Source organism: Salvia hispanica, chromosome 5, assembly GCF_029641045.1.
Source record: "Salvia hispanica isolate PSC_SH4W2 chromosome 5, Shi_PSC_v1, whole genome shotgun sequence".
Taxonomy (NCBI): Eukaryota; Viridiplantae; Streptophyta; class Magnoliopsida; order Lamiales; family Lamiaceae; genus Salvia; species Salvia hispanica.
In genome coordinates this window covers 44,043,907-44,071,303 of record NC_142696.1, presented here as the reverse complement: position 1 = coordinate 44,071,303, position 27,397 = coordinate 44,043,907, and the positions used below count along the sequence as shown (strand labels likewise).

At 37.2% G+C, this 27,397-nt stretch overlaps 5 protein-coding genes across 6 annotated transcripts; all 5 read right to left on the bottom strand.

The window, feature by feature from the left end:
* Window positions 1-86: 86 nt before the first annotated feature.
* SURF1 (Surfeit locus 1 cytochrome c oxidase biogenesis protein) lies at window positions 87-4,186 on the bottom strand. 2 transcript variants are annotated; one of them, XM_048082767.2, is made up of 6 exons: window positions 3,883-4,186; window positions 3,681-3,781; window positions 3,240-3,478; window positions 2,957-3,131; window positions 2,576-2,859; window positions 87-529 (listed from the first exon to the last, which is right to left on the bottom strand). In XM_048082767.2, the coding sequence occupies exons 1-6, from the start codon at window positions 4,004-4,006 to the stop codon at window positions 460-462; spliced, it is 993 nt and encodes a 330-aa protein (XP_047938724.1). In that variant the 5' UTR covers window positions 4,007-4,186; the 3' UTR covers window positions 87-459. The 2 variants fall into 2 exon arrangements, with proteins under 2 accessions (XP_047938724.1, XP_047938725.1); XM_048082768.2 differs by having other exon boundaries at window positions 2,960-3,131; window positions 3,883-4,185.
* A 1,020-nt stretch (window positions 4,187-5,206) lies between these two features.
* On the bottom strand, window positions 5,207-13,214 carry REF6 (relative of early flowering 6). Its single transcript, XM_048084684.2, has 7 exons — window positions 12,070-13,214; window positions 10,661-10,739; window positions 9,728-9,795; window positions 9,448-9,598; window positions 8,127-8,743; window positions 7,178-7,711; window positions 5,207-6,905 (listed from the first exon to the last, which is right to left on the bottom strand). The coding sequence occupies exons 1-7, from the start codon at window positions 12,899-12,901 to the stop codon at window positions 5,437-5,439; spliced, it is 3,750 nt and encodes a 1,249-aa protein (XP_047940641.1). The 5' UTR covers window positions 12,902-13,214; the 3' UTR covers window positions 5,207-5,436.
* A 2,371-nt stretch (window positions 13,215-15,585) lies between these two features.
* Window positions 15,586-17,028, bottom strand: LOC125188552 (peptidyl-prolyl cis-trans isomerase FKBP17-2, chloroplastic). Its single transcript, XM_048085482.2, has 3 exons — window positions 16,739-17,028; window positions 16,180-16,224; window positions 15,586-16,066 (listed from the first exon to the last, which is right to left on the bottom strand). Exons 1-3 carry the CDS (start codon window positions 16,978-16,980, stop codon window positions 15,718-15,720), a joined length of 636 nt encoding a protein of 211 aa, XP_047941439.1. The 5' UTR covers window positions 16,981-17,028; the 3' UTR covers window positions 15,586-15,717.
* A 227-nt stretch (window positions 17,029-17,255) lies between these two features.
* On the bottom strand, window positions 17,256-21,833 carry LOC125188551 (zinc finger (Ran-binding) family protein). Its single transcript, XM_048085481.2, has 6 exons — window positions 21,308-21,833; window positions 21,099-21,216; window positions 20,623-20,981; window positions 19,358-19,486; window positions 17,690-17,788; window positions 17,256-17,602 (listed from the first exon to the last, which is right to left on the bottom strand). The coding sequence occupies exons 1-6, from the start codon at window positions 21,682-21,684 to the stop codon at window positions 17,494-17,496; spliced, it is 1,191 nt and encodes a 396-aa protein (XP_047941438.2). The 5' UTR covers window positions 21,685-21,833; the 3' UTR covers window positions 17,256-17,493.
* Window positions 21,834-26,170: 4,337 nt separating this feature from the next.
* LOC148926901 (uncharacterized) lies at window positions 26,171-27,204 on the bottom strand. The gene is made up of 2 exons (XM_089058017.1): window positions 26,908-27,204; window positions 26,171-26,761 (listed from the first exon to the last, which is right to left on the bottom strand). The coding sequence occupies exons 1-2, from the start codon at window positions 27,176-27,178 to the stop codon at window positions 26,676-26,678; spliced, it is 357 nt and encodes a 118-aa protein (XP_088914143.1). The 5' UTR covers window positions 27,179-27,204; the 3' UTR covers window positions 26,171-26,675.
* Between the last annotated feature and the right edge of the window lie 193 nt (window positions 27,205-27,397).

The window sequence follows — 27,397 nt, the reverse complement described above, 5'->3', positions numbered from 1 at the left end:
AGCTAAGGTTACATGCAATATCAAACAATTAGAAATGTCCATATTGCTCTAAGGCAAACCAAATGGCTTGACTGCAATCAACCAAATAATGCAAACTCGCTGTTTAGTCATGCTGGACTTTTCTAAATTTAAAAATAAAGAATTTGTGGTAATACAACAATTCGATCTCGAAAAATAGCAGTTTACCAAAAGATTAAAACTATTATGTTAGTGATGTATTAAGACTGGAAACATCCATGGCAAAGCTTTTATCAGCCAATTAACAATGGAAACAAAATTTGCAACTTAAATCTTGCAGGAGCTTTATCGCCTATTTGCTGCTTCTCAAATTTATTCCACCAACTGCAGCAAGCAGCAGCAATATCATATCATACTGGTGTTTCTATTGTGCTTGGGCAACAAAGTACAAAGCACCATTTGCCGAGGTTTGAGGGTGCGGATAATAATGAAAATGGTGCGCTATCTTCTGCTTCTCCTTGGTTTGACTCTCTGAATAGCCATGATAGTTACTGCAGCTGAAAGAGTGTACCTGCACACACATCTGTATTAGGGCGATAGAGATATAGTGCAGTTCGGCAGTCATTTCATAAAGTCGAGGGCTCTTTACTATGACAAATACATAGCAGTTTCATACCATATAGCAAGATAAATCCACCAATATCACCTACAAGTAAATTTCTATTTCAACTTCAGAGACATTTCGTTCTTCCTTTTTATTCCTATTCTTCCACTGACCTTGTTAAGATGCATGATAATCATGACCAGAAAAAGAAGCGACAAGGAAGTTCGTAAGAGGCAACATGAGTAAACAGGGAGTGTCATAACAGTGAATTTTGTAGCAACTAGCATGTCACCTATATGAATAGCAAATGCACTTGTTTAAAGAGAAAAAGCTAGATATCAGCCCACTGCATGCCTTAAATACATGCTTAACAGAATCAACTATAGCAATCCTATGAACATAAGTAGCTAAGAACATCTTGTGCGTCATGGAATTCATGGAAGGAAGAGTGCTGCATAAAGGACACCACGAGCATCCCCAAAAGGTATACACGGATCAATTATTGCTTCAACGAATCCAATTCAAACAAAACTAACGTAAGATTGGTCATGAACTATTTCATCAAACTGAAGTTATAGGAGATACCACTACAATGATCATGACATCTCCAAATAAACAACTAGCTGGTGACTTCAATCCCTATTTTTGGACTGCTCTTTGCACTTAAGTCTAAAACTGTGGTGAAAATGACAAAATGACAAAAAATGACGACAAGTTACGAATATGTATAATTACATATTCCCAGTTGTAACATACTTCAATCAATAAAAATATTGAAATGTTTATAAATAATCATTTATTTTTTGTTGAGCTGAATATTTCTATTTTTTAAATAAACTATATGACTATAAATGTTAACATTTTCTTATAATACGCTTACATGTGGTTTATTTCTATAGAGATACACTATATAGATATTTGTACCTAATGGAGAATTGTAAACATTTTTAAGCTTCAAAGTCACATAGATATGAGATGTTAGTAGGCACATGAACATCATGATCTGTAACACTCTATGATTTTTATAGGCCAAATGCTCAAATAAGTTCCAAATATCACACATTTTTGAATTATCTCCTAAACTATACTTTAACCAATGAATTACCCAAAGTACAAGAAACTATGTAAACATATACCCAGAAATTTTTTTCGGGCTTGCTAGGATCATTGTGAATTTAATGTGGAAATACATGTGTACAAAATAATATTTAAAGGCTATGTGGGCTCAAATTTTCATACTTTTTCATTACAGCCTCTAAGCAACATCATTTAAACTTACCTAATGATAAGAAAGTTCATTTTGCGCATGTACTCCATATCCAAGCCAAATGCGCAACGATTATAATCAACATTCAAACTATTGAAAATTTGACTGTACATAGTTTCAATTTGGATATTAATTGGTCCTAGTTGATAGTTCAAGATAGATTTTCTAAAAAGGGTGATAATTTAGCATATATGAGCATTCGGCCATTTTTATGCAACAAATACCAATGTGTAATGGGGCAATTTAATTCATTATATGACAACATTTTTTTTGAATATATCACGACTAATATGATTAAACTTCATTCAATAAAAAAACATTCTAAAAACCAAGGATAATCTAGACTTACGGTACACAGTGAAAGTGCTTTTACTCCTTCAATTGGAAAAAACATCTATTTAACTTCTACTACTTCACAATTTTGCAACTCTTTTTCTACAATAAGCACTTTTCCAAAGAGTGGCTGGACATTCCCTCAATTTTTATGCTTACATACACACCACCAAGACTAGGTAAAGCGTATTTTTACAATCAGGTGCGATTAGACACAAAATATGATGAAAACAAGCTATGAACTGGGTTTGGCAAACATTAAAAGAGTTGCTGACTGACTCTATTTAAAATAAGTGAGCAAGATACTAAAACGGCAATCGATCAAAACTAATGAAAAGACAGTCATCATGATGCAGCAAGTAGATAGTGATCTGCATGCAGATATTTTTAAATACAGGAGGGATGATAAATACCATGTCAGTACGTAATTAAGATGGTCTTGCGGCATCCTAGAGGTTTGAATTAGCATATTATGATCCTTTTGTATGGGATATGGACTTCGGGGATTAACATGTTCATTGATCTCTTCAATATAGAGTGTTCTTTCTGGAAGCCCACAAGCATCAGCAAGCGCTGGAACATCCACATAAAACCACTGGGCGGCATTAGGATCATTAGAGGGAACAAAATTGCTCGGCTTCTCACTGCCACGTATAACACCAATGACTTCAACAGGGATGACAGATGGAACACGCTCCTATCAGATTAAATATACTTTGATGTGATACATGGACATCGTCCAATGACATTGATAGTAAAAGGTGAGGGAAGTGTAGTTAGTAGTTACAACTTACAACCTCAAGATCTTTACGCTTAACAGACCCAAAACGCCACCAGGAAGTGGTAGGACTCTCTTCAGTTGAGGTGGGTGTGCTACTATTCTGAGGTTCATCTTCTAAAGAGTTTAAAGCCTTGTCCCTCCAACTCCGCGGAACCCATCCTCTATTTACCAGTATAGGTGATTGTATACTGCAAAAGGTTTAACCAGAGCTAAAGAAGCAGAGCATAATGTATAGTTAACCCATCAAAGAACAACTGATAATCACCATACAATCAACAAAGCATGGGCAATGCTACCTTTCAGGATCACCAGGGACTGGAATAAGAGGAGTTATCACATAGTATCCATTTTCAGTCACACCAGAAATGCTCCTGGAACGTGGGCCTACGTAGATAGACTTCTTCTCATCAAAAACCCCTTTACACTGCACTTTCCTGAACTCCAGTGAATCCGTGCTCTGAGTAGAAGCCACGATCTCATTGGCCTTAAGAGGTTCATTTGCAAGTCTACTCTGCCTATAATCTAGCAACTTTATCTGTACAAGGCAACCAAAATAACTAAGAGAATACCTATAGCAGATCCATAAGAGAAGCTAATTGCAACACCGGGAAACTCAAAAACCATGATCAACAAAAATCATTGCCTTCATTGCAGTCAAACAATTGCATCATACAGTACGATTATGAGAATTTTGAACAAGAAATAGTCGAAAGAGACATTCAAACAAAGAAATTAACCTTGTCTTGTCTTCTGAAGATTTGCCAACTGCCAAGACCAAAAGTGATGGCTCCCGGTATGAAAAGGAACAGCTTTGACCATGTCGACCTGCTTATTTCCTCTGAAATAGATATAAATCAAAGAACAAATCTCCGTAGAATAAGTGGTTTTCGCAAAATGGGAGCATAATTGGAAGAATAAAGTAGAAGATAAATGTAGAACCTTGGTCTCTTAGAGGGAGGGTGGAGAAGGCAGGTGCAGAGGTGGAGATTAGGGATGAGTGCGGGATCCTCTTTGAGGGGATTACGCGCTGCCGAAGATTCCTACAGATGGAAGCCGCTGCCATGTCGGAGATGGTGCGGTTAGCATCAAAGTTTCTACAGCCTTACTACAAGGGTTTTTGCCTGCTGAGTATTGAGCAGAAGGGGCGCTCTGACTGGTCGGCTTGCGACGCTGGAAGGCGGTATGCGGCGAGGCAGGCAGGCTGGGTATCAGTCTCACTGTTTTGGGGTATTTTTTTTGTTTATACAAATAGAATGGGTAATTTTTTTCTTTTCTATTTCTTAAAGAATTGTTGCATAATATAACTTAGAAAAAAGGATTTATGTTCAAATTTTATTGGAGGTTGGCAAAGAACAATTTAGAAAAAAAGATAAACATGAAACAAATAAAATTAATATAAGGTTAACGATGCATAAATATGTTCAAATTTTTAATGGTCATTTTACAATTATAAGAAATAGTCAATTATTGTAATCTTGAATTTTTTCTTGTCGCGTGAAAAAATTCGGGCGTGCTATGTGTCAGAATTTAATTACGTACATGTGTAAAAATTAAACACACATCTGACTAAGTATGTTAACGACATTGTTATCGTTTAAGTAATCCATATTTTGTCCACGTAGTATTTTTCCATTTGCCACATCATACATAATTTCCTTCAATCTGAGTTTATGGGATAATAATATGTTTTGTTGTTTGCTATAAAGAAAAATAACGCAACTAATTTAAAATCTCGAATATAAATACAACTCAACTAAGTTATTATGGAGGAGGTACATAACCACATATCTTCATCTAGTCTATCAGTGTATCAAATGCATAATCGTTGATCTATAAATGCATAATCGAATAGAGTCGTTGGAGAGCTCGATGTGGATCGTAGTCTGCATGCGTGGTATTCTTCTCACACAACCAGCTACATCAATCTCGACTTAAGATTTTAAATAAAATTTATAAATTATTACTTCCGTATTTGAAAAATAGAAACATTTGTAATGATACGGGTTTTAATGTACAATTGGTAAAGTAAGAGAGAAAAATGTGTTAGTGGATTGTGTGTCTACATCCAAAAATAGAAAGATTCTAAAGTCTGTATTTTTAAGAGACGGACTAAAATGAAAAGACTTGTTATTTTTAAAATACGGAGGTAGTTAGATAAAATTTGACTAAATCACTAAAATTTGGAACAGATTCCCTTATAATCCTAAAACTAACTAAAAACAAACAGGCAAAGTATTTTAAAGGTAAGAACAAGTTATGGGACTGTTAAAAGGTGAAAACTACACTGGGGAGATGAATAAACAGTTGCACAAGAACGACTGCAGACGCAATGCTACAATTTCTGCTTTTGCAGAGAATAAAAATACTTTTTTGACATCAAAGCAATGGCCTAAGTAAGCTGATAAATCGGCCCGAAAATCATCCGAACCCCCAATAATTAAAAGAAACGAAATAAGAGTTACAAAGTCTAGACCTACCATCTGTTAATGAGAATTACCCCCTGGCTTTCTTGGGAGCATGGCCTGTCTTACGCTTGTGGCGGCTAAAATCAGACACAAAACGAAAGGTCTGACCACACCCAGTCTCGGTGCAGACATACGGACGAGCCCCTGTATGAACACGGATGTGTTCCGTACGTGCCCACGCCCACTTGAATGTCATCTTGCATCCTTTCCACGGACATTTCAGAGGGCGATCCTCCATGTGAACGCGCCTGTGCTGCACAAGATACTTGTGAGAGAAGAATTTTTTTCCACATCCTTTCATAGGGCAGATGTTTTTCTTATGTAAAACGAGCTCCTGTTTCGAGCAGAAACTCATTGCGCATCCCTCAAAGTCGCATGCGTACTCTGCTTCCTCATCCCTCATTTTGCCTTTGTTAGAGCTGGTCGGTGCTTTTCCTGCTGGAGTGTTCTTTGTTGTCGTATCTCTTTGCTGCTTCTTCACCACTGGTTTTGGTTTGGTCGTTCTGGCTCCTGAATCTTTGGAAGGTTTTTTGGTTCTTTTCCTGAGTCGTGTGCTAGGCCCGCCTTCCATCTCATCTGCGTTGTGTGAGTTGGACTCTTCTGTCTTGCCTTTCTTTTGATTTTTTGCGGAATCAGAAGTCTCCTTTTCCTTTTGCCTCGCTCTCAGATTGCTCTTAATCTGCTTCCAGGATTTACTCAGAGGATACTCTTCTTCTAAAGAGTCATATTCATCTTCAAGATTCTCCTGCTTCAATCTCTTGGTTCCATGCTGGAGTTGAGATTCTTCAGATGATTCATCTTGATTTTCTACCTCAGGAGTATCTTCTTTTGGCATTCTGGATCCATGTTTTCTCTTAACCTTCTTGTGGCAATAAAAACTTCTAGTTTTATCCGATTTTTCAGCTTCCGTAGATTTTTCTTCCATGAATGAGCAGCTTTCAGCAATACTCGTCTTCTTTCTACTAGTTTTACGGACTCCAGACAATTTTCCAGCAGCTAGGCTGCTACTTTCTGATCGTCTGACATATTTCACATCAGGTTTGGTCCAGGAAGCAATGGCCGGCTCCTGCTCCTGCTCTTGTGAATCCTTGTTGACCAGCAGTGGATGAGCCTGATTCGACATCCAGACTTTTCCACACCATTTTCCAGCAACAATTATCTTCCTTTGCCTGCCCAAAACCCTTCCTTCCAGCTCATCCTCAGACGTGGATCTATCAGTTGTCGAACTGCGCCCAAAGGCATTGTATATAATAGAGTTGTAATGCATTTGCTTGCTGTAAAGAGGAGAGCGGCTAAGATTGGCACTGTAGAATAGGTTGAGGCCCATCTTCACAGCCCAGTCTCCATTGCCGTGTATTGCATTCTCACTTTCTAGAGCTCGTCGTACAATTTCTTCATCCTCATCTGTTGCCTCCCGAAACGAAACTTCATTCCAGATGTAATCACTATTTAGTTCTTCTGCAACTTTCTTGGCCTGTGATTCCAACTTTGGATAGTCTGTATATTGGGAAAAGACTAACAAATCAGGGGATGCTCGTAAAGACTGATCAAAATAAATTGGGAATAATCTTAAATGATAGTCTGTATCTAATTATCCTTTTTAGCCACCATAATCATCACGAGAACTAATTATAAAGGATAAAATTTCTTATTCATATATGACCACTTGTGTGATAGAAGCATATCCAGACCCGTTTATTTTAATTCGTACAAGCAGAGCATATGAAAATATTTAGGCATCACTTCACATGTGATCTGCAAAACCTCACCTGGATGGCAGACAAGAAACACATCAGCTCCACCAAGCTGACTGAGCCGCTTGCACACTTGCATAGCATGCTGAAGACAGAAGACATGCAAACGAGAAGAGTCTTCATCTAGTCTTGGAACAAAAGGCATAGTTGCGGGCTGCCGTGGTGCTAAACCACTTCTAGGTGTTCCTACAGCTTTACAAGTTAAAGAATCCGGGATGTCAAATTGAGGTTCCGTCTGATGTCTACTAAACCTATTGGTTAAAGAATTTGACTCGATCATTGAAGAATTGTTTCTATCAAACTCATAAGAAATTTCTTTCCTGCAGTTGATCTTTGCTTCAGTTTTCTCACAGGCATCTCCATATCTAAAGTCATCAGATTTACTAGTTCCACAGCCTTCAATGGGATCATTTTTAACCTCACAATCTTCGTCCTCAGAGTCCAAGGAGTCACCATACGCCAAAGCTAATAGGCCCAGTGAAGAGGGCTCATTACGAACGTCACTATCAGAAGCAGAATGATTATTTTGGCTATTCATATGCATCAATCCTGCAAATGAACATAAAAAATATACAGGAAACAATAAGTTGCTTCTATATTAATTTCAAAATAAAAACAAGAAATCCTGCATATTAATAAATTACTTGGTCTTCTTACCTTTCCTTCTCAATATTATTTTTTCAAATCAAATGCAGTACAAAGCATACAAAGCCTTCAGATCTATTTAAAGAAAGATAATTGGCAGTGCATTGTTATGTAACAAAGCACATATGCATGGAATAAAGTTTTAAATATGTTCTGATATTTCCACGTATATGATCATAGAAATCCTGTAAACAGGTAAAGAAAATTGACCACACTCCTGTACTAACAATGAGATAAGGAAAAAGAATTCAGCTGATATCTGTAAGCGAAATAAAACATTAAAGTAAAGAACATTCTACTAAAATTTTCATATACATACCTAAAGAAAGATTTGTGTTAGCACCCTCGTTATCACTTTCTCCCAAATTCTGAAGTATGCTGTAATCAGCTGACATTAGGTACTGCGCAGTTACTTCCTTCGGTTGAACAATGGCCACACATGCAAAACATAAAATCCCACAAGTGACACATGAAAAAAGTCCTTGCTGACATTGTGAGGCTTTCTTTGATGCAGAGTATTGTTGCTCTGCATCTGGAGCTGGTGAAGGAATGTTAATACCAAACAAAGAAGAAAATGTTCTTTTATTAGCCACAGAACTCCTCGCTTGTTTTGGGCTCTGATTCCTCTCTAGTGTAGATTCATCATGAGAACTGAAGCCTGTATTCCTTAACTCCAGATCGGGACTGCATAAGCTGGGGAACAACTTGGTTTTGGTTGTTGACTGAAACCCAACCATCGTCTTGGAACGAAATGAGTAACTCAGAGCATTTTGGGGAAGAAGCACAACGGATGATCCTTGCCCAAGAGATCTGAGCATATCATTGTTCTGTATCATGTCCTGAAAAAATTGTTCTTTGATCAATGTTTCACCTTCACCTCTTTTCCTATCCCTTAGGCGGGAACTCCTCGGTTCCACTGCAATGCTCTTTGGCACACTGCGTAACATATGTACAAAATGAAGAAGGAATTAAATTCACACTTCGTATTGAACAACTAATGGAACTTTGCTACATGATGTAATAAGAGAACAAGTAATAAACCATCTTTCCCAAGACAAAAGGATCTTAAAACAAGTAATGAAAATGCATACTCTACCTCAATATATTCAACTTGCTATTTAAAAGTGGCTGCAGAAATTGAAAAACCATCTAAGACTAAACAAGACAAAGTTGTGTGATCTATAATGATGACTGACATAATGCTGCCCTGTAGTTGGTATCATACCTAGATCCCAAAGTGCCTATAGACACATTCATGATAGAACATTTTATACAACAGAAGTGAAGGTGAAAATAATAAGCTTGTAAGGTAAATATGATGATGATGATGATGATGATGGACCGGCTGGGGAGTTAAAAGGACCTAGACACAAATATGCTGAAAATAAAACCCAGTTGACCATAGAAAACAGGTTGTAACTTATAAGTACAAAAGCACTACAATCTCAACATGCACAAACACACACACATGATTGGTACAATAAGTCAGAAATATTTTAAACAATTAATCAAAAACTAAAAACTATGAACTTAAAATTTCCAGGACAGAAATTAACGACCAAGCCTGTAAGTAATAAACATTCAGGACAAAATAGCTAAACTCAAACAAAAAAGCATTCAATTTCAAGGAGAAAACAAACCTTGAGCATAATGAAAGTGCTAGGTCATAGAGTAACTGAAAATGAGAAACCATTGGAGGACAATTTATAGCTGCCCTACGAATTGCGGCTTCTTTTGCAACCCTCAACCATTCTGGAGTAGCAATATTAGCAGCTTCTCCACAATTGAATCCTAGAATTGATATATCAAATAGGCAAGTTAAGCATGTCTCTATAATCATGAATATATTTATGTACAGCAAAATGAGCAAACTTGATGGATTTAATACTGGAACAGGACAAACTCTGATGAGTGCCTTACCGTGACTGAACCCTGAGTGATAAGCCCTTGGGAAAGTGACTACAAACTCTCCGGCATTTTGAACCAGCCTAAATCCACAAGCAAACATGCATAAGTATGACTCCAATGTAACCACTGACTGGAGGAGTAAAGATATCATGACCAGTAATTGGTAGTAAACAGCCATACAATTGAGTTATTACTGTTTAATTATTTATCTTTTGGGGAAACTAATTAATTTACTGAAGTGTTATTCAAGTAGTGAACATTCCTTCAGCTGGAGGTATTAGGCAGTATATAACTTCCCCCTCCTTTCCATCATAAGTGATTTGTAGTAGGAGTATTAATTTTTGTGACGTCCCATCTAAACTGAGTCATTTCCTTTTTTGGCAAAAAATAACATCTTCCTTCCCTCTTACTTTATTCTCTCTCCCCTTTATTCACTCTTTACTTCTCTACTTTATTCTCTCTCTTCTTAACTCTTTCACATCACTTTCTTAAATCTCGTGCCCAATGTTGAATTAGTGGGCTACCAGTAAGGCTCTGTTAGCTAGGCTGTTTGGTTTAGTTTTTAGGTTCCCCAGAGCTGCTGGCAAGGTGTTATGCATGATATAAATAAAATTGAAGGTCTTGTTAGTAAGCTAAGTCCTCAAGAGTACTTGCATTCTTTTATCACACACCTATGTTCAATATATTCTACAAATAAAATAGTAGTACTATAATCTAATTTAAGAAAAACACATACCTAAGCGCCAGGGGTTAACAAACTAAATCCTTCTCCTCAAATAAGAACACAAATCATACTCCCTAAACAGTAAGGAAATAAAAACATGGAAGGCTAGACATGCCATTGCCTATTCACTGTCATTGTTTTTCTTTGTAAGATCTAGGAATATCGAATATTCTTCTATTAACATTAAATGATACACGGGAATACAGAGCAAATACAGTTACCTGCAGCACGGAACTCCAGCATTAAGAAGCACTTCTGGGGACATGACTGTGGTCTTCTCACCAAGAGTAGCAAAAGTAACTGAAAGAAAATGCACTTGTAAACTTTATATGGAGAGTTAAACCAAGCTCCAAATACAAAACAATCTGATTTTTAAGAAAAGATATTGTCAGTTGAAAATTTAATTGACCTTCAGAGAAAAATCAAAAGGGAAAATAGCAGTTAAAAATTTGTAACATTTATGAATATGCTTCATGAGTGTCATCTCTCATTCATTCGTTAACCATAACAGCTAGAACTATCTTTCTAAACCACTTTCCTTCAGGCCCACTTAAGTGGACGACAAACCTAACAGTTAAAGGTGTCAATATGTTGTAATGTAGAGCACCAACAACTATAAATGAAGAAGCAGCTACTACCATACTATTAGGTGGCTACTACAGTGGCCAGCAAAAGACCATTCATTGATCAACGTTCTTTTTGGGACAAATGCAAAAGTGCTTCTTTCCATTCTACAAGCCATTGGAGGGGGGGGGGGGGGGTTTATGGTGCTTAAGAAACTGAGGCTGAGATAGATAGTAATTCATAGTTAGTGGTGCTTAAGAAACTTGGGAAGTGATTTGTTTCCATTCCACTCGATTATCCATTTATCATTTCTCAGAACATATGGCACAATTCATAGTTCACATATAGTAATCAATAAAGATTAAAGATACTTGCAGATAAGGAAAAAATCGCTCTAAAATGGCCTCATTATCACTTTAGTATATAGAGCAAGTAATCTAAGTTTATAAATCCTAAAACATTTCCCAAAAGAGGTGTGACTACATATTCTAAATTTAGAATACAATGAATAGTTTTAACCTGGCTAAACATAAAACAATGAAAAGAAGGAGCCTAGTCAGTAACTGTCATTTACCTTTTAAGGAACAAAAATTAACTAATTGACAAATGAAACTGGAACTAGATATAAATTTATTCAGGTTCTACCAAACCAAGCTGGTTAAGCCTTAGTGCCTTACCATCAACTTTTTTAACACAAAACCTACCAATTGAGCATTATTAAGAAAGTGACATGACTGACATCTAATATGTAACATCCTGTAGTAACTGAATGAATATTAAGTTATCTGTCAAACACCTGGACACATCATTCTAAGATATGTAACATGCATAGGTTCGAAATTGACTACAAGAAAACTATTATGCCATATCATATGTTCTTACTGCAAGAATACAAGATTATATGCCGACACTGTTGTCAGCTGATGCACCTATTTTGTAGTTACTATCTCAAGAACTTTACCTAATTTGAGCAGAATATGGTGATTTTGTGCGACCAAAAGCATATATCAAATTATAGCAGCCTTAAGTCTGCATGAAGGGGTAAAAGTTAAAACCATGTTGTTACCTAGAGGATTGATCTCTCCACCATATCCATGCTCCCTAATTACTTCCTCAAACGCAACAGCAGCCTCCTTGGGCACGCCATACCATGTCTTACCAGAGCCAAGATGCAAATAGTTCATGCTATGCAAGTCATGATCCTCAACATGCCAGGCAAACCAACTAAACATCATAGCTACATACACCATAGGCGAAGTCACCCCCGGTATCTCCTCCTTCATAAACCTCAACAGCGACAAATTCTCCCTCGGCAATTTCCTCATATTCCACTCAGTCTCCCCAACCGTCATCGCCCCCTCGCTCTTCTTCCCTCCGCCCTTGTTCACCACAAAAGCCGACCCGGGCATGTCATTAGCGTACTCCACCGAAAGGGGCTTATCAACCATTGCGTTCCAGTAGAGGGTCTCAATGTCCAGAGCACTCAACACCTTCTTCGCATACTTTTTCAGATGATTTTTCTCGAAATTTCTCGCCTTGGCTTCGAATTCAGCTAGGGTGTACCTTTCCCCACTCTGCCACACGGGTTTCTGGGCAGGGCGGTGCTTCCTAGGGCAGAATCCGACTTGCTGCTGCCGTGTGGTGAAAGTGGGGCCCGATTCGGAGCGGGCGAGGAGGGATTTGTTCAAATTGGAGACAACCGTTTTCCTCGGAGCAGCAGGGACAGGGGGAACTATCTTGCAAATACCATACTTGGAGGCCTCCTTCTCAATTTTAAAAATGTAGGCGATTGGATCTTGAAACTCAGCGAGAGAGGGATGGTACTCTGGAGCCACCGCCATCGATTTCAGCCATGGAGAAACCTCAATATTACCAGCAGCACTCGACTCCACAGCCATTGTAAAACCGACCCGCACAAAAGAGGGAAGAAGTTGCTTCGACAATCACACAAACTCACCCAGAAGCAAGTAATCGCTCAACATTTGCATATGCATATGAGTAGAAGAGAGATCTGAAGGGTTCATGAAGGAAAAGAGGAATAAAAAAGAGAGGATAGAGCAGTGAAATGATACTTGTTGAGAATCTCTAGTGCTCTATTTTTCCATTTTTCTGAGGTGGGGTTTCGTTTTTGTAGCGGTTTTTTTATTTTTTTGGGAGTTTTATTTTTTTTCGCCTCTGTTTTTGGCTTTGGGGTTTCCTCTTTTCCTCTGTTTTGAGGGTGAGAAATGAACAGAGGAGAGAAGGAGTGGTAAAAGGGTGGGAAGCGGAGGGAGTTAAATGAGTCAAATACCGTTTTACTATTTACCCCTTTTTATTACTCTTTTCTTTTTTTTCTCAGTCTTATTCAATTTAATCCGGTGTAGTTTATTTATGATAAAAATGCATCTTGAAATGCAAGTACTTTATGTTTTTCTCAACGTAAATATGCCCTAGCATATGTAATTGATATAATAAATATGTTCTGACTTAAATTATAGTATTGAAATAAATATAAATGATACTTTCTCCGTCAAACAATAGAAGTCATCTTTGACGTGGACACGAGTTTTACGTAATGTAAAGAATAGTAGGTTGGAAAAGTTAGTAGAATATGGAGCCGACTATTTTATATTGGTTTTACAATAAAATGGACTCCCTCCATCCACAGTAATAGAGACATTTCATTTTCTACACTTATTTTAAAAAAATAATATTAAATAGTTAAAGTGGAGAGAGAGTAATGTAAGAGAGAGAATAATATAGAGAAGAGTCTTATCTAAGAGAGGGAATAATGTAGAAAAGAGTTTTATCTACAATATTCTCTCTCTTACTTTACTTTTTTTTCCACTTTAACTATTTATAATTATTTTTCCAAAGTGAGTGCGCAAAATGAAATGTCTCTATTACTGTGGAATGGAGGGAGTAAGTGAAGTGAGTTATTGGAATGTGAGATCTACTTACCATTTATGTGTTTCTTATTATGGGACGATCCGAAATGGCAAAATGTGACTCCTATTGTGGGACGAATGGAGTAATTAGTTTTTGAAATACATATACATATGGATGTTTAGCGTATTTGGTGTTTTTGTGCTTTGTTTCGTGCTCTATGTCGCAAGCAAATGCATTTCTTTTGAGCACGAGATTTGAAAAATTGATATTTAAAGGTTAAATAAGAGAGAATAAAGTAAGAGAAAGAGAGATAAATATAGTTTTTGCTAAAAAATTACTCCCTCTGTTCCAGATAATTCGTCCCAGTTTTCCATTTCGGTCCGTCCCATATAATTTGTCCCACTTCACTTTTACCATTTTTGGTAGTGGACCCCATATTCCACTAACTTATTCCTACTCACATTTTATTATAAAACTAATATATAAAGGTAAGACCCACATTCCACTAACTTTTTCAACTCACTTTTCATTATAATTTTTAAAACTCGTGCCCGGTCAAAGTGACCCAAATTATCCGGGACGGAGGGAGTAAAAAACTAGAACATGTAGTTTAGGATAATAAGAAATGGAATATGGAGCAAGTAGCTTGGAACAGGGGAGTATTTATTTATTATTATTTCATAAACAAATTACTTAGTACTTTATTTTAAGTATATATTGCTTGGGCACATTTACATTAATAAGAAGATAAATAAACAAAATATGATAAGAACAAACTCTAAAATAGATGAATTATCTACCTTGAAACGGATCCTAAAATAAACTGGTCGTTGGTCTCTTGCAAGGGTTAGTGCAATATACACAATTTGAAACCTTTTGAAAAGGATTTGACTCTTCCTGTTATAATAGTAGTCGGATATTTGACAGTATATCGGTAATAAAATTTAGTACTGAAAAATCAATTTCAATTTTCAACACTTGGTCAAATTATCACTTATCAATGAGAGGATTCATTCAGTAATAAATGACTATTGAAATGTTAAATATTGTCTTACTAAAAATCAATTTGAGCACTTAGTTGAATTATTGCTTAGTCAGTAGTATTAAATTCTTCAATAGTAAACGCTTACAGAAAATATTTTAAAGCAATGATGTGTAAGTGTGCTGAAGATGATGACAGCTCAATATTACAATATATTTGGATAGGATAAAAGCACATACGGAGTACATGATATTTACGTGGTTTGAGTTATGTTATGTCTCGGCAAATGAAATTAAAATAATTATAACAATATCTCATATTAATATAAAGCGAGAATTGAAATTATTATATAAATTTCATGGATTTATCCTCTATCACCAAAGGATTTTAAGATGGATATCTATGGACTTCTATCATTGTATTAGTGCAAGTCACCAACTATAGGTCAAATTTAACTAACTGTATATCTAGATTGAAACTAAAAAAAATGATTGATCCAAACAACAACATATCATGCCCTTTTAAAAATTATTGACCCAAGAAATAAGTTTCAAGTTTGAGGGATATAAGTCTTATAGACCAATTGAATTTAAGATGGAACCATATGAACTTCAATTCAGCAAGCCTAGCACGCAACAATATATCCAGACTAAGGTTTGAACTTTGACGGATATTAGTCAAGTTTTAAGGATATTAGTCTCATAGGCTAATTGATTTTAGGATGGAACAATATGAACATCAATTATGTTTGTCATATTTTACTTGTTGACATACCCTTGTTTCAATGTACAAAAACAAACAAACAAATAGCATTGCCCCTCTTGAACAAGTACAAGAAATGTAGATATATGTATGAGTTGTATATCAGGCCGGTGCACTCAAAACATTGTGAAGTTCAACGACATATTCAAGGGTGGCTGAGGGAGGAATTTGGAGAGCTTCACCCATATCGGCACCTTCTTCTCCGAACCCCAGATTTGGTGGAACGATCACTCTCCTTTTCCCGCCTACTTTCATGTCTCTGAATGCATATTCCAAACCTTCACACATGCCTCTACCATAAGGCCTTGACCCCAACACAACACCCATTGCTCTATTTTCACATCTGTCCATAAACACCTCTCCGCTGCCTTGCACCCTTCCCTTCGCATTGATCACCACCAACTCCCCTCTCCGCGGACTAGAACCGCCTCCCACTCTCACGTCATAATACCTAACTTATCAAAAACGTCTTCGTTGAGTGTCAAAATGTATATGTCTCTAATGTCATGTCTAAGTTTTATTGATCAAGGAATCATAACATTAACACAAGAAAATATTGTGTACCTTATGCCGTTTGGCAATACGACCTCTTCTTCCTTCTCAACATCTCTGCAAAATGACCCAAAACAAATTGAACCATCAATTACCAAAGTGTTCTAGTTTCTCTCCCGTGAAAAAAAAAATCCCTTTACGAGAGATGGCTAATTAACAAGTGAATTTCTTGGTTGAATCGAAATTGATTTAAAAAATTATCTTAATTTGAGTACTACTGAACTGCATTACTATTACCAAATTTTTACTTCTTTCTTGTTTTGCATATCTATTTATTGGAATATATAGTCGAAACAGAAACATGACATAATTGGCCATAAATAAAATGACTCCGCATGTTCCATCCCTTTCCACATTAATTTTTCATCAGAACACACACATTCTGCAAAATAAAATAAAATAAAATAGAGTAATTTATACGTTAATTTGTAAGTTGGCACGTACAATAAGAAAATAGTAGGAAAAGTTAAATAAATTAGTGTAAATAACCGTAAATGCAGTGTTGTGAATGTATAGACGGTTATCAAATGCAGTGTTGTGAAGTGTTGAATTAAGAAAACTGGAATCATACCTTGTGCGTTGTGATTGTTGAGAAACGACTCCAGCAGCGAGAAAAGCAAGACCCGCGCCGATGCCGGACCGCCTCGTCAACGTCGAAGCAATCCATTCAGTTGGCTCCGCGGGCTCTGCTGAGTTTGCACAGATGACATGCTGAGTTGGGGAGGGAAGTACTGATTGTGAAGTTGTAGAGTAGTAATTGCCTCTTGTTTTTGGGAGTGATAGAAATGGTGGACACGAAAAGTAGGAAGCCATTTTTTACCTTCGCAAAATTTTGGATATGAAATGAATGATGAATATTTATGTAACTTGGGAGTCTATATATATGGCCCTGCCTTATCTTAATATCATGAGGATTTTTGGACTATTGAGTATTGAGGCTTTTGTGAAACCAAATAGCACGAAACTAATAGTACTAACATAGTATTTTTATATAAATACGAATTTGGGTTAAATAATGATATAACTTAATAGCTCAACTATTAAAACAAAGGGTACTCGAAAACCCTCAGCGTAAGGAAGGGCAGAGCAAACAGAAGCTGGTCGTTCCATTTCAGTAGCTTCTCTTTCAACTATAGTACTAGTATTTCTTTTGGGAAAGACTAATCTGTTGTTACATCACATAATAAATCCATAGAAGAAAATATGGTGATTAAGACTATCTGAAGACCACCAACGTAAACCTTGCAGGAATATATATCACCTTGGAACCAAGAACACAAACCATCTTCAGCAGTTGTATTCTGCTTTGGCAATTCTAAACTAGACTTAGTAAGGCTTCCTTGTGTATAAATCATCTTCCATTGCAGAACCCAGGGGGCGTTCACGCCTGCATGACTTGCAGACGGTGTTACGGCTAAAATTCATGAAATCGCAGCTGCACATAGGAAAGCAACGCATTACAAATCAACCTCATCGATCAAAACACTAGGCTAAATATGCACTTGCAATAGACTGGACTTACTTGGAGCACTCCCAGTCCCCAGGTTTTAGTTGCCTCGGGGGACGTGGTCCTTGACAACGGAAACACTGCCTGTTGCTTGCGAAGTTCATAAAGGAACATCTGAATCACAGGAAGACAGAAAATTAAACCACCAGCCAAAAGAGTGATACCCAAGCACCCAAAAATTGACTAGCAAGATAACAATGTAATGCACTGTAAAGCTTATTCCAGGGGCAGCAAATCTGGTTGGGGTAGGCTGACGCATTATTCACAAAGGCATCCCAAACCTGACCTATTCAATTATTCTTGTCGAAAACATGACCATTAACCAGAATCCACCATCATCTATTGGAGGACGGGGTTTAACTCTCAGCCCAAGATGCCAAGAATCTTTAACAACCAAGACTAGATTCCCTTAAATCAAGATTTTTGTGTGAAGTATCATAGTCAGCGCCAATAATTAAACCTTTCAGTAGTGACATCACCTTTGCCTTGTCAATCAATCTATTCGGAACATCAATTAAAGTAATTCAGGAGGGATCCCCTTGCCATTTGCCAACCAAGCACCACATATGAATTTAACTCCGGCTTAAATTTATCTTTTAGAACCCTTCACCAAATCTATCATTTTTAAATTTCTATAAATTAAAACCATCTAATTTCTGCATCGAACCAAATCTACCATATCTTATTGGCCCCAAGGCCCCCATGCAGAGCAGCAAGCACTATAACTTTTAAATCAATTTAGTGCAATTGGAAGGCATAGAAGGCATCGGAATACAAAAAGTTAATGCATGAGCCATATGACGAGATCATCCCGTCGACATACCAAAACATCGATTGCATGAAAACTACCATATAATGATACAAAACATTAAGACAATCCAGACACCATAATGGGTATCCCAACTGAGCTTTTTGCTGCATAAAAAGTGTCAATACATAATACCCGTGAAACAGGGCAGCTTCCATAAAGGCCCTTGCCTTAATATTTCTGATTCATACTAACGATTCAGCTAAACATTTGGTTTTACTGGATTAGTTCATAACCATAGTATTGCGGTAAGGTTTTAGCCAAATTGAGCCAAGCCAAGCCAAGTAGCTTGGCTGAACTCATTATTAAGCCAAGTCCAAACTCAGCTGAGCTTAATACATAACATACTAAATTAAAATATTCATCAATCATTCAAAAAATTAACTATACAGTTTAGGTAAGAATAAATACAAAATCAGTTCTCTTTGTAAGGTATATCTACAAAAACTATAATTTAATTCTAATAGTGCTTACCTACATATATTGCTCAATCTCAAGCAGACTGACGAACCAGCTCTAAGCTTGACGAGCCAAATCTTGTGAATACAGAGTTTGTTAATCTTGTTATGCCTCATTAAATAAGTTTTACAGGGTCAAGCTTCGCATAGCTAATGCGAGTTTCATTCATTTGCATCCCAATTCGGGCACATGCATGACTCCACATATAATTACCACTCCAAATCATTGCACATTGTCTTTTATGATGACAGATATGCACAACGTATGATGTACAAACTACAAACATAATACATAGTTCACAATTTCTAGCAGAAACAGTAGTCAAGTTTGTAAGATTATAAAATATAACCAGTATGGCCAAATTAGATAATCAAATCATCAATTTGGAATCAAGGAAGCAGAAACTTAGGACTTACTGAGCGCAATTCCAATCACCCTTTTTCATTTCAACACCACCTCTACCTGTAGACATGCTGCTGCCCTTGGGTCCAATTGCTTTACACTTGAGACAGCGTATATTTCTAGCAAAGTTCATGAAATTGCACCTGAAATTGATAGGTATGTACAATGATGTTATGCTAGGGATTTCAATATTTTTGAAGAATTAGTGAGAATAGCTGTTGGTAGATTGTGGTAAATGCAATCAGAATTGCCAAAGTAAACTCAAATGCTTCCGGACAGGAAGTTCACCAACCAAAACACATAGAGAACAGCAGGAAGAATATATCAATGTATCACTTAGTTGAAACTTTAAGAATACACAGCAGAAGAGAACTGTTAGACATTACAAATGACCTATTTACAACTGACCCCACCGAAAGATGAACTCATAACGATGTCAACATTCCAAACTCCAAACACATAAGAGACTAATATGGTGACAAGAAGAACCTTTAGCCACCAATAGATTGGAATAGAACAAAAAACTGAAACTATGTTAAAACCAGAAGAAGTATTATATAAAAAGAACTTTTTGGTTTTGCATACTTTAAAATCTGCTTGTAAATTATTCAACCATTGCATTCATCTGATTTTGCAACCATAAAAGATTCTGGTTGATGGTTGTGCTGACATGGATAGACAGAAAATTGGCATGGAATGATCAATGATAAATAAAATGACGCCACTGCATCGGATACTTTCCCACGTCAATTTCCGAGCTATCCATGTTGGCATGAACGTTGACCAGAGTCTTCTATGGTTGCAAATTAAGATAAAATCAATAGTTGTGTAACCTACAGGCAGATTTTAAACTAGGTATGAAAAAAAAAAAAGTGTTGAAAGTTCAGTAGGTTATAAGCAAATTAACTTAACACAAATAACTCAATAATCTACATCGGCACTAGTTTCATCAGAAGAACAGGAACTAATCAGTGTAGTCTCTAATGTATGATAGCGATTGTAGTATCAAGAGCATACAGAAAAACCACATCAGAGAGGTTCAACCAGTTCTTTTGAAAGTAGTTAACAAAACTGGTACAGTTCTAGAAATTTTATGGTATCATCGGCTAGTACTAATACTTGACTTGACAAATATGTGCAACAAAGAATGTCTACACTTGGATAAATTTATCAGTTAATGCAAACTGAGACACAAGAAACCAAACAGTTAAAAAATTATTATACTAAGCAAAAGTGATTAAAAAAAATTCAGAATATAACGTTTCTCCTTAGTTCTTACTCAGTGCACACCCAATCTCCTGGTTTCATATCTATACTTTTAGAGCTTCCAGTATCTGGTGAATCATCAAACTGCAACTGCTTCTTTTTTTGATGGACTACAGAGGCAGGCTTTGGAAGTTCAGGGTCAGCAGGTGTTTCGCTAAGCTCGACCAACTCTGAGAGCAATCTCCTAGCTGATGATTCGACAAGCTCCCTACCTGCGGGTTTATCTTCTACTTCTCCAGAAACAACAAGTGGGTCTAATGCAAAACTCATTAACATACGAACTACATCTACTGTACGTGCAGAAGCTTCAGTTTCAGTTAGCAAAACATATGCTCTATCACATGAACTGCGAAGACTGCAGGAACTGCACACCTGCAATCATCCATATTCCAGACCAAAACATAAATGATAAATCCTCTTTAAAAGTACTGATTCCCTCAATTTTTTCCCGAATAAACAAAAACTTACATATCACAAGTATAAACTTACATCTCCTTCATCAATTTGTAGATGTGCCCTCAACCTTTTAGCGGAGTTAACCGGTTTTCTGAAGACACTAGGACATCCTTGCTCTACTATCGCTTGAATATCTGAAGTCCGCAACAACCTGAAAAGTGAAAACCATAACGAAATATACTCTTCAACACACTACTTACATAGCCATAACGAATTGATAGGCCAAGGAAAAAAGGAGCTACTTGAAAATGTCGAAACGGTCACGCGCAAAGCTCATACACGCGTCCTTGACCAACGTCAACTCCTTGTAGACAGCAGCACTCTCTTCATCTGTACTGCCGCCGTTTTCCGAAGCTCCGGCGTTCTGAGTAATGTATCCTTTGACCTTCAATTGGTCGATAAAATTAACCCATTCCGGCCACGGGTGGGCAGAAATCGCATCATCGGAGAGAGCAGGAGTCTCGGATTCGAGCGTGACAGCGGAGGAGATGCAGCGCTTGATGCGGAGGGAATGGGGAAGGCATGGTATGTTCAATTTCAGGAGTGGGGGTTGTGAAAAACTGCGAGGATGGCGGAGGATTGAGTTGCCTAGAAAGATAAATAATCTTGAAGCCGCCATTTTTTGTTCTTCTTAATCCGTCTGTTGTTCTTAGAATGTATGGTTGCGAATCATGAGATTTTGTTAGGGTTTTAGTCTTAAGATTTTGATGGAGTTTCTGGCGGAAGAATACAGAGGATGTTGTTTGGGGGCTAAGGGTTTTAGTTTAACGTTTGAAATGAGGGTTTTAAGAGCATCCACATGGGGGAGCCTGGGCGGCAGCCGACTCCGCGGCGGCTCCCTATTGAGGTGGACACATCAGCAGGCCACCGGTGGGTAGTCGGCTGGGGTAGGGCCCCGGCTTTGCCCGCGGCTCCCTATTGTGGGGCGCCGGCGGCTGCGGTGGCCGGAAAACTAATTTTTTTCGATTTTTTGTGATAAAATATTCTGAATTGTGATAATATAATGTGATTTGTGTCAATAATTGATAAAATAATGTGATTTATGGCTTGGGCGTGTCCACTATTGCTATGGACAAGTTTTTTTTTTTTTTGATGTGGACAATTTTTTGTGGCTGTGAAAAAAAAAAGAGGCTTGTCCACCGAAGTGTCCTCTAAGCTTTCGAATTTTTCACGAGTGATAATTAATCCATGATAACAAAGGGTTATTATTTTTTTAATACCAGTATCTTTCCTTAGTACTAATTTTTTTATTATTAGGCCAAGGGTATTCACTAGCAGACTTGAGACAATTCTCTGTTTTGATTTGCAAGTACTTCGAAAGATAAAACAGTTGACCCAAGGATTTAAGGTTATTTATTGGTGGCCCAATGACAATTCTATGTGTTGATTTGTAAATACTTCGAAAGATGTGACAGTTGACCCAATGATTTAAGACTATTTTATATCCAAAGATAGAGATCGATCCCTTATAATTTTGATTAATAAAGAACTGAGCTTCATGTCACTCAACCACACTAGGTTTAATATACAAGTAATTGTATGTAAAAATGTCTCCATTATTTTTTACAGGTATGGATCTAAATGCTCTTGACTTTTTTGCCGATATATCCTTCTACGTATTTTGCGTCGTTGGTCTTAACTAATCCTTGTACTTCTAGGTTTTGTATCACTAGAAGTGGGGGGTCCGGATTTTTGTTGTTTAGAATGTCGTAAATAACTTAAAGCTTTGAAATCCAATCAATCCTGTTTCTTATCTCTTTTTTTTGTTTCATCACAAGTGTTATGAACCCGCCCTTAATACGATTAATTCTGCTCGATTGGGATTGCGTAATAAGGCCGAAAGTATTCCAACGGATGGTGTAGTTTGCACTCGTGGTCTCAAAGTCACCACAACTCCGCGTCGTCTACTGTGCTATAATCCATTGGTGGATAGCTTTCTAATGTTGCCGCTTAGGGTATGTTTGATAGCCTATAATAGAAGCTGAAAAGTTAGAATATATTTATGAAAAGAATCCATATTTTTTAGAGTATGTTTATATACACACGTTTGATACAATTCTGAATATATTTCAGAATTGCTAACATGCGTTTGATACAAGTGGGAGAATTTATTCATGATAGTATATTCCCTAATTTACACTCGCTTTTTTGTTGTGGCTCCAATTTACCCTTCACAACCCTAGATCAACATAAGCGGGAGACAAAATAAGCACAGCCGACATTCCCAACTCTTCACTCCAGCGGCGGACAAATCTGAGAAATCAAGAGGTTTACCAACAGGTATTTCACTCTTCTCTTCTTCCTACAAGTTTTGCTGAATATTTTCTTGAATATTGAAGTAACTCATCTAAACTAGATGTCAAAAATTGGTTAGGGAAAAAATTGAGAAGTATGAAGAAATATTGGAGTATATACAATGTACAATTTTTCGAAGCTTGATGTCACACGAGTAAAATATAATTTGGTTAAATTTTGACCAAAGCTTGATGTCACTTGAGTAAAATATGTTTTTGTGTATAGTTTGTTAAGCTGACACACCTTGTAATATTTTGGTTGAATTGTGACTGAATTAATGGAGTTTGATTTGTATCGGACTTGTATGTCTCTTTCACCTTCTGATATGTATTGCACTTGTATGTCTCTTCTAGTTGTTATGTTAATATCTCTATCGTATTTCTATCAAATTCTCACTAATGTATACATTCTTTCATCCATCTCAAAGAGTCAAAGTATAACAACATTCAGAAAAAGTTGTGTTTGTGCAATAAAATAAAACCAAGTATGACCCTCAACATTTTAACTTTCTTGTAAGTTCGTTAACCATGGAAGACTCCTACATATCCTGTGACAATGACGATCCAGATCAGACTCAAAATGGTTAGTTAGTTTTGAACTTCCCTTTTATACATGATTTGGTTAGTAGCATGCCTGGGGCTTCGATGTGTTATGATTATAATTGATGTAGGCCTAAACAAGGGGAGGGCGGCACTCAAACTGACGATTGATCGTACTCGTAGAAGCTGGTCTCCTCGTGAAGAAGAGGTGCTGCTGTCACGTTGTCAATGGATGGAAAGCGGATAACGGTTCCGTGGTGGCTACCTGTCTCGTATTATAGAGGCGTTGAAGCGTGAATTCCCTCGAACTGACTTGAAGGCAAGCCCCCATATCACATCCAAGATTTCCCAATGGAAAAAAAGCTACAACTCTCTTTGTGGAATCCTCGGGCGAAGCGGTGTAGGCTTCAACCTGCATAATGACTACAAGTTTGACTGTGACAATGACCAGTGGGAACAAATCATTAGGGTATGTATCGTGATGGTTATGTGAATGCTATATTTTTTCGTTGAAATTATAACATGGACAGTAAATAACATTTGATCAAATTTCGTTGTTTACTATTGTGGTGTTAGGCGGATAAGGAAACCTGCAACATGCGTTTCAAGTCATGGCCTATGTGGGATGCATGGAAGGAGATCTTTGGAAAAGATCGTGCTATAGGCACTACTGCAACAGGGCTAATATGTCTAAAGAAGTTGCCCCGAATGGTATCCCAAACCATGAAAGTGGAGACAGTGAGTATGTTGCAAGTACTGGTGCACCTTCTGGTGCTAATCCACAAAATAAGAACTCTCCTCAAGACCTGGATCAAAGTGCAAGTGGCACTAATCACGAAACCGAAACTCAGTCAGCTAAGAAAAAGAACAAGAAGCGTAAGGTCATTGATAGGTCTGATATCCTTCTGGAGATGCTTGCTAAAAGTAATGAAGACATTAACTCAAGGCTTGATAAGTTAACCAATAGGATTGGCTATGAGTTTGATGTTAGCAAATCAAGGAAGGAAGTTTTTGCAATTTTCAGAGATATTCAAGGCCTCACTCTTGGGCAGCAGCTCGATGGCGCTGGGATAATTCTTCAGAAGGTGCAACGCTTGGACTTGTTCATGTCTCTTCCTAAAGCTTTTCGTCATACGTATGTGGTGCGTATGTTGGAGAAGCACACTTGATCAAGGATGTAGGTGATGATCAAATATTGTTTTGTGTGATAAGAATGTGTTCTGGTAATGGTAATTTGCTTTTTATGTGTAATCCTAAAACTATTTGGTGGGTAGGAATCTGTAATCCTCTAACTCCATTGTCTATGTAGATGTATGTTTAGCTTTTGGTGTGTAAGCCTAAAACATTGGCATTCAATTTTTGTTGGAGTTGATATAATTACATAATTTAGATCTGTAATCCTCCAACTCCAATTATTTTGGGTAATATATGATCTGTATTTAGCATCTACTATTTTTGGTGTTCAGCATTTAACATCTACTATAATCTGAAAATTATTGATGACATTGTAGATAGTTGATCACATTACTTGTTTGCAACTTGCAGCAGTGGCTTTTTGCCATAGATACAATCACTAGAGAGAAGAGTATTTGCTAGGAAACATTTATAAGCATCATGAATGTTATTTGGCATTTACCTGAGCTTCTTTTCTAATGGCATCAAGATCTTATTGTAACTTGCTCATGTTCATGCTCCCACCATAGAGGATTGCAAGTTTGGACTCATAATCAGTAGCTTTTCTATGCGTTCTGTCAGTGGCTCGGACTTTTTCAGCTGTTCGAAGCTTGTGATAGCTTAAAGAGTTCATCCTCCCTTATTTTGAGGAACAACACAAACATGTTACTAACTCTAGGTATAGCAATATACGGAATCTATGAGATAAAGTAAAACTTGAACTATGTGTTGCACTAGAGATAGAAGCATAAGGAATCATCTTAGTGGTAGAGATTGAAAACAACTGTTCCAATAGTTTAACATGGGAAATCAGCCTAAGCAAACCAGCTGGTATCTGTGAGGATAATTTAAGAAAAACATCATTTACAACACTTTCCAGCCATAAGCAGACCAGCATATTTGGCTCAAATGAAAGCAATAATCATGTGGCATTAAGACATTATTTTACGAAATTAAATCATGCCTTCAACACCCAGCAAAGTGATGTAAATTAAAGAATACACAAACTTCTTTCAAAGGAATATATAAAGCCATGATCTTCTCTTAGGTGAATTCAACTCAAGTTGCTGCAGGAGAGAACATAGGAGCATAAATGGTACTAGTTACAAAGATGTAAGAAGCACTAAGAATAGTCATTATAGTGGAATTGCTTACATTCTACTTTTAGAAGTTCATGAGTCCAGAAATCTTACATTCAAATACGAGTACATATCTTACAACATCCACATTACACACATATGCATAAGAAAATAGCATGTCATAGTGACTTATTATCCAAATGGATATCCTAATATTACATATGGAAAGTTGCATGTTGGACATTGATTTCATTCATACGAAAGACGCCAAGGTGCATTCGGGCTAGATGAAGCACACGAAGTAGCTGATGATCTAGTTGTTCCTTTGCCATTAGTAGATTCGCGGTCAGAGGCATTTCCGACACCGTCGAAAAGCTTGCGTGGATTCATCTTACCCTTTTGTTTACCAGCTGCTGAAGAAGATTGCCCACGAAGGTGTGCTTTACCCAAACGGGTTGTGTCATCAAAATCAGCTTCCAAAGTGGTGTCGGAAATGGTGATGACTTCTTCATTATTTTCCAGCTTTAAACCTTCACCACCAAACCACATTTGCATTTGCTCGTATTCGGGTTCGCCATCAATAGTGTATGCTCCAAGAAATTCGTCAGCCAAAAGATATAACAAAGGTCATATGACAAAAACTAATACATTATAATGTGAGATGGTTCAAACACAAAAAGTAATTGTATTGCACCTTCAAAATAGCAGTCCATGTTTTCTCTGAAGCAAAGACCTTATTCGTTGGCTTATCTCACCTTGTACCTGCATGCTCAACAAGTCCTTTGAAGGCCCGATAACGACGTTCCAGAAATAGCATACGATTGTAGATGTCATCCCTATTGACTTGCACACCAATATCCTCTTCAAGAGTTGCCTCAGCCTCGTACAAGAACTCCACATGAGGGACAGTGCCCACAAAATTATGCGCTTGCTTCTCTCTCGGAATACTACTGAGTATTATGCTATCCATTTCAGGTGTCCACCCACCATGGTAGAAATACTCATGTTGAGCTTTAGTGGGATCCATACCAAGTAGGAGCTAATATTTTTCTTTGAATTTGGATGAGTGTATATCGAATAATTGACAAACATTACTCCATATTTATATATCTAAAAGGATGAAATTAAGTACAGAATAATTCAACATGAAAATTATTCTAACTTTGATTTTAAATCACTAATTATTGGCATGGATAAATATTGTGCTTCAAAACCATGTCTGAGGATATGCTGACACCTAGCTATA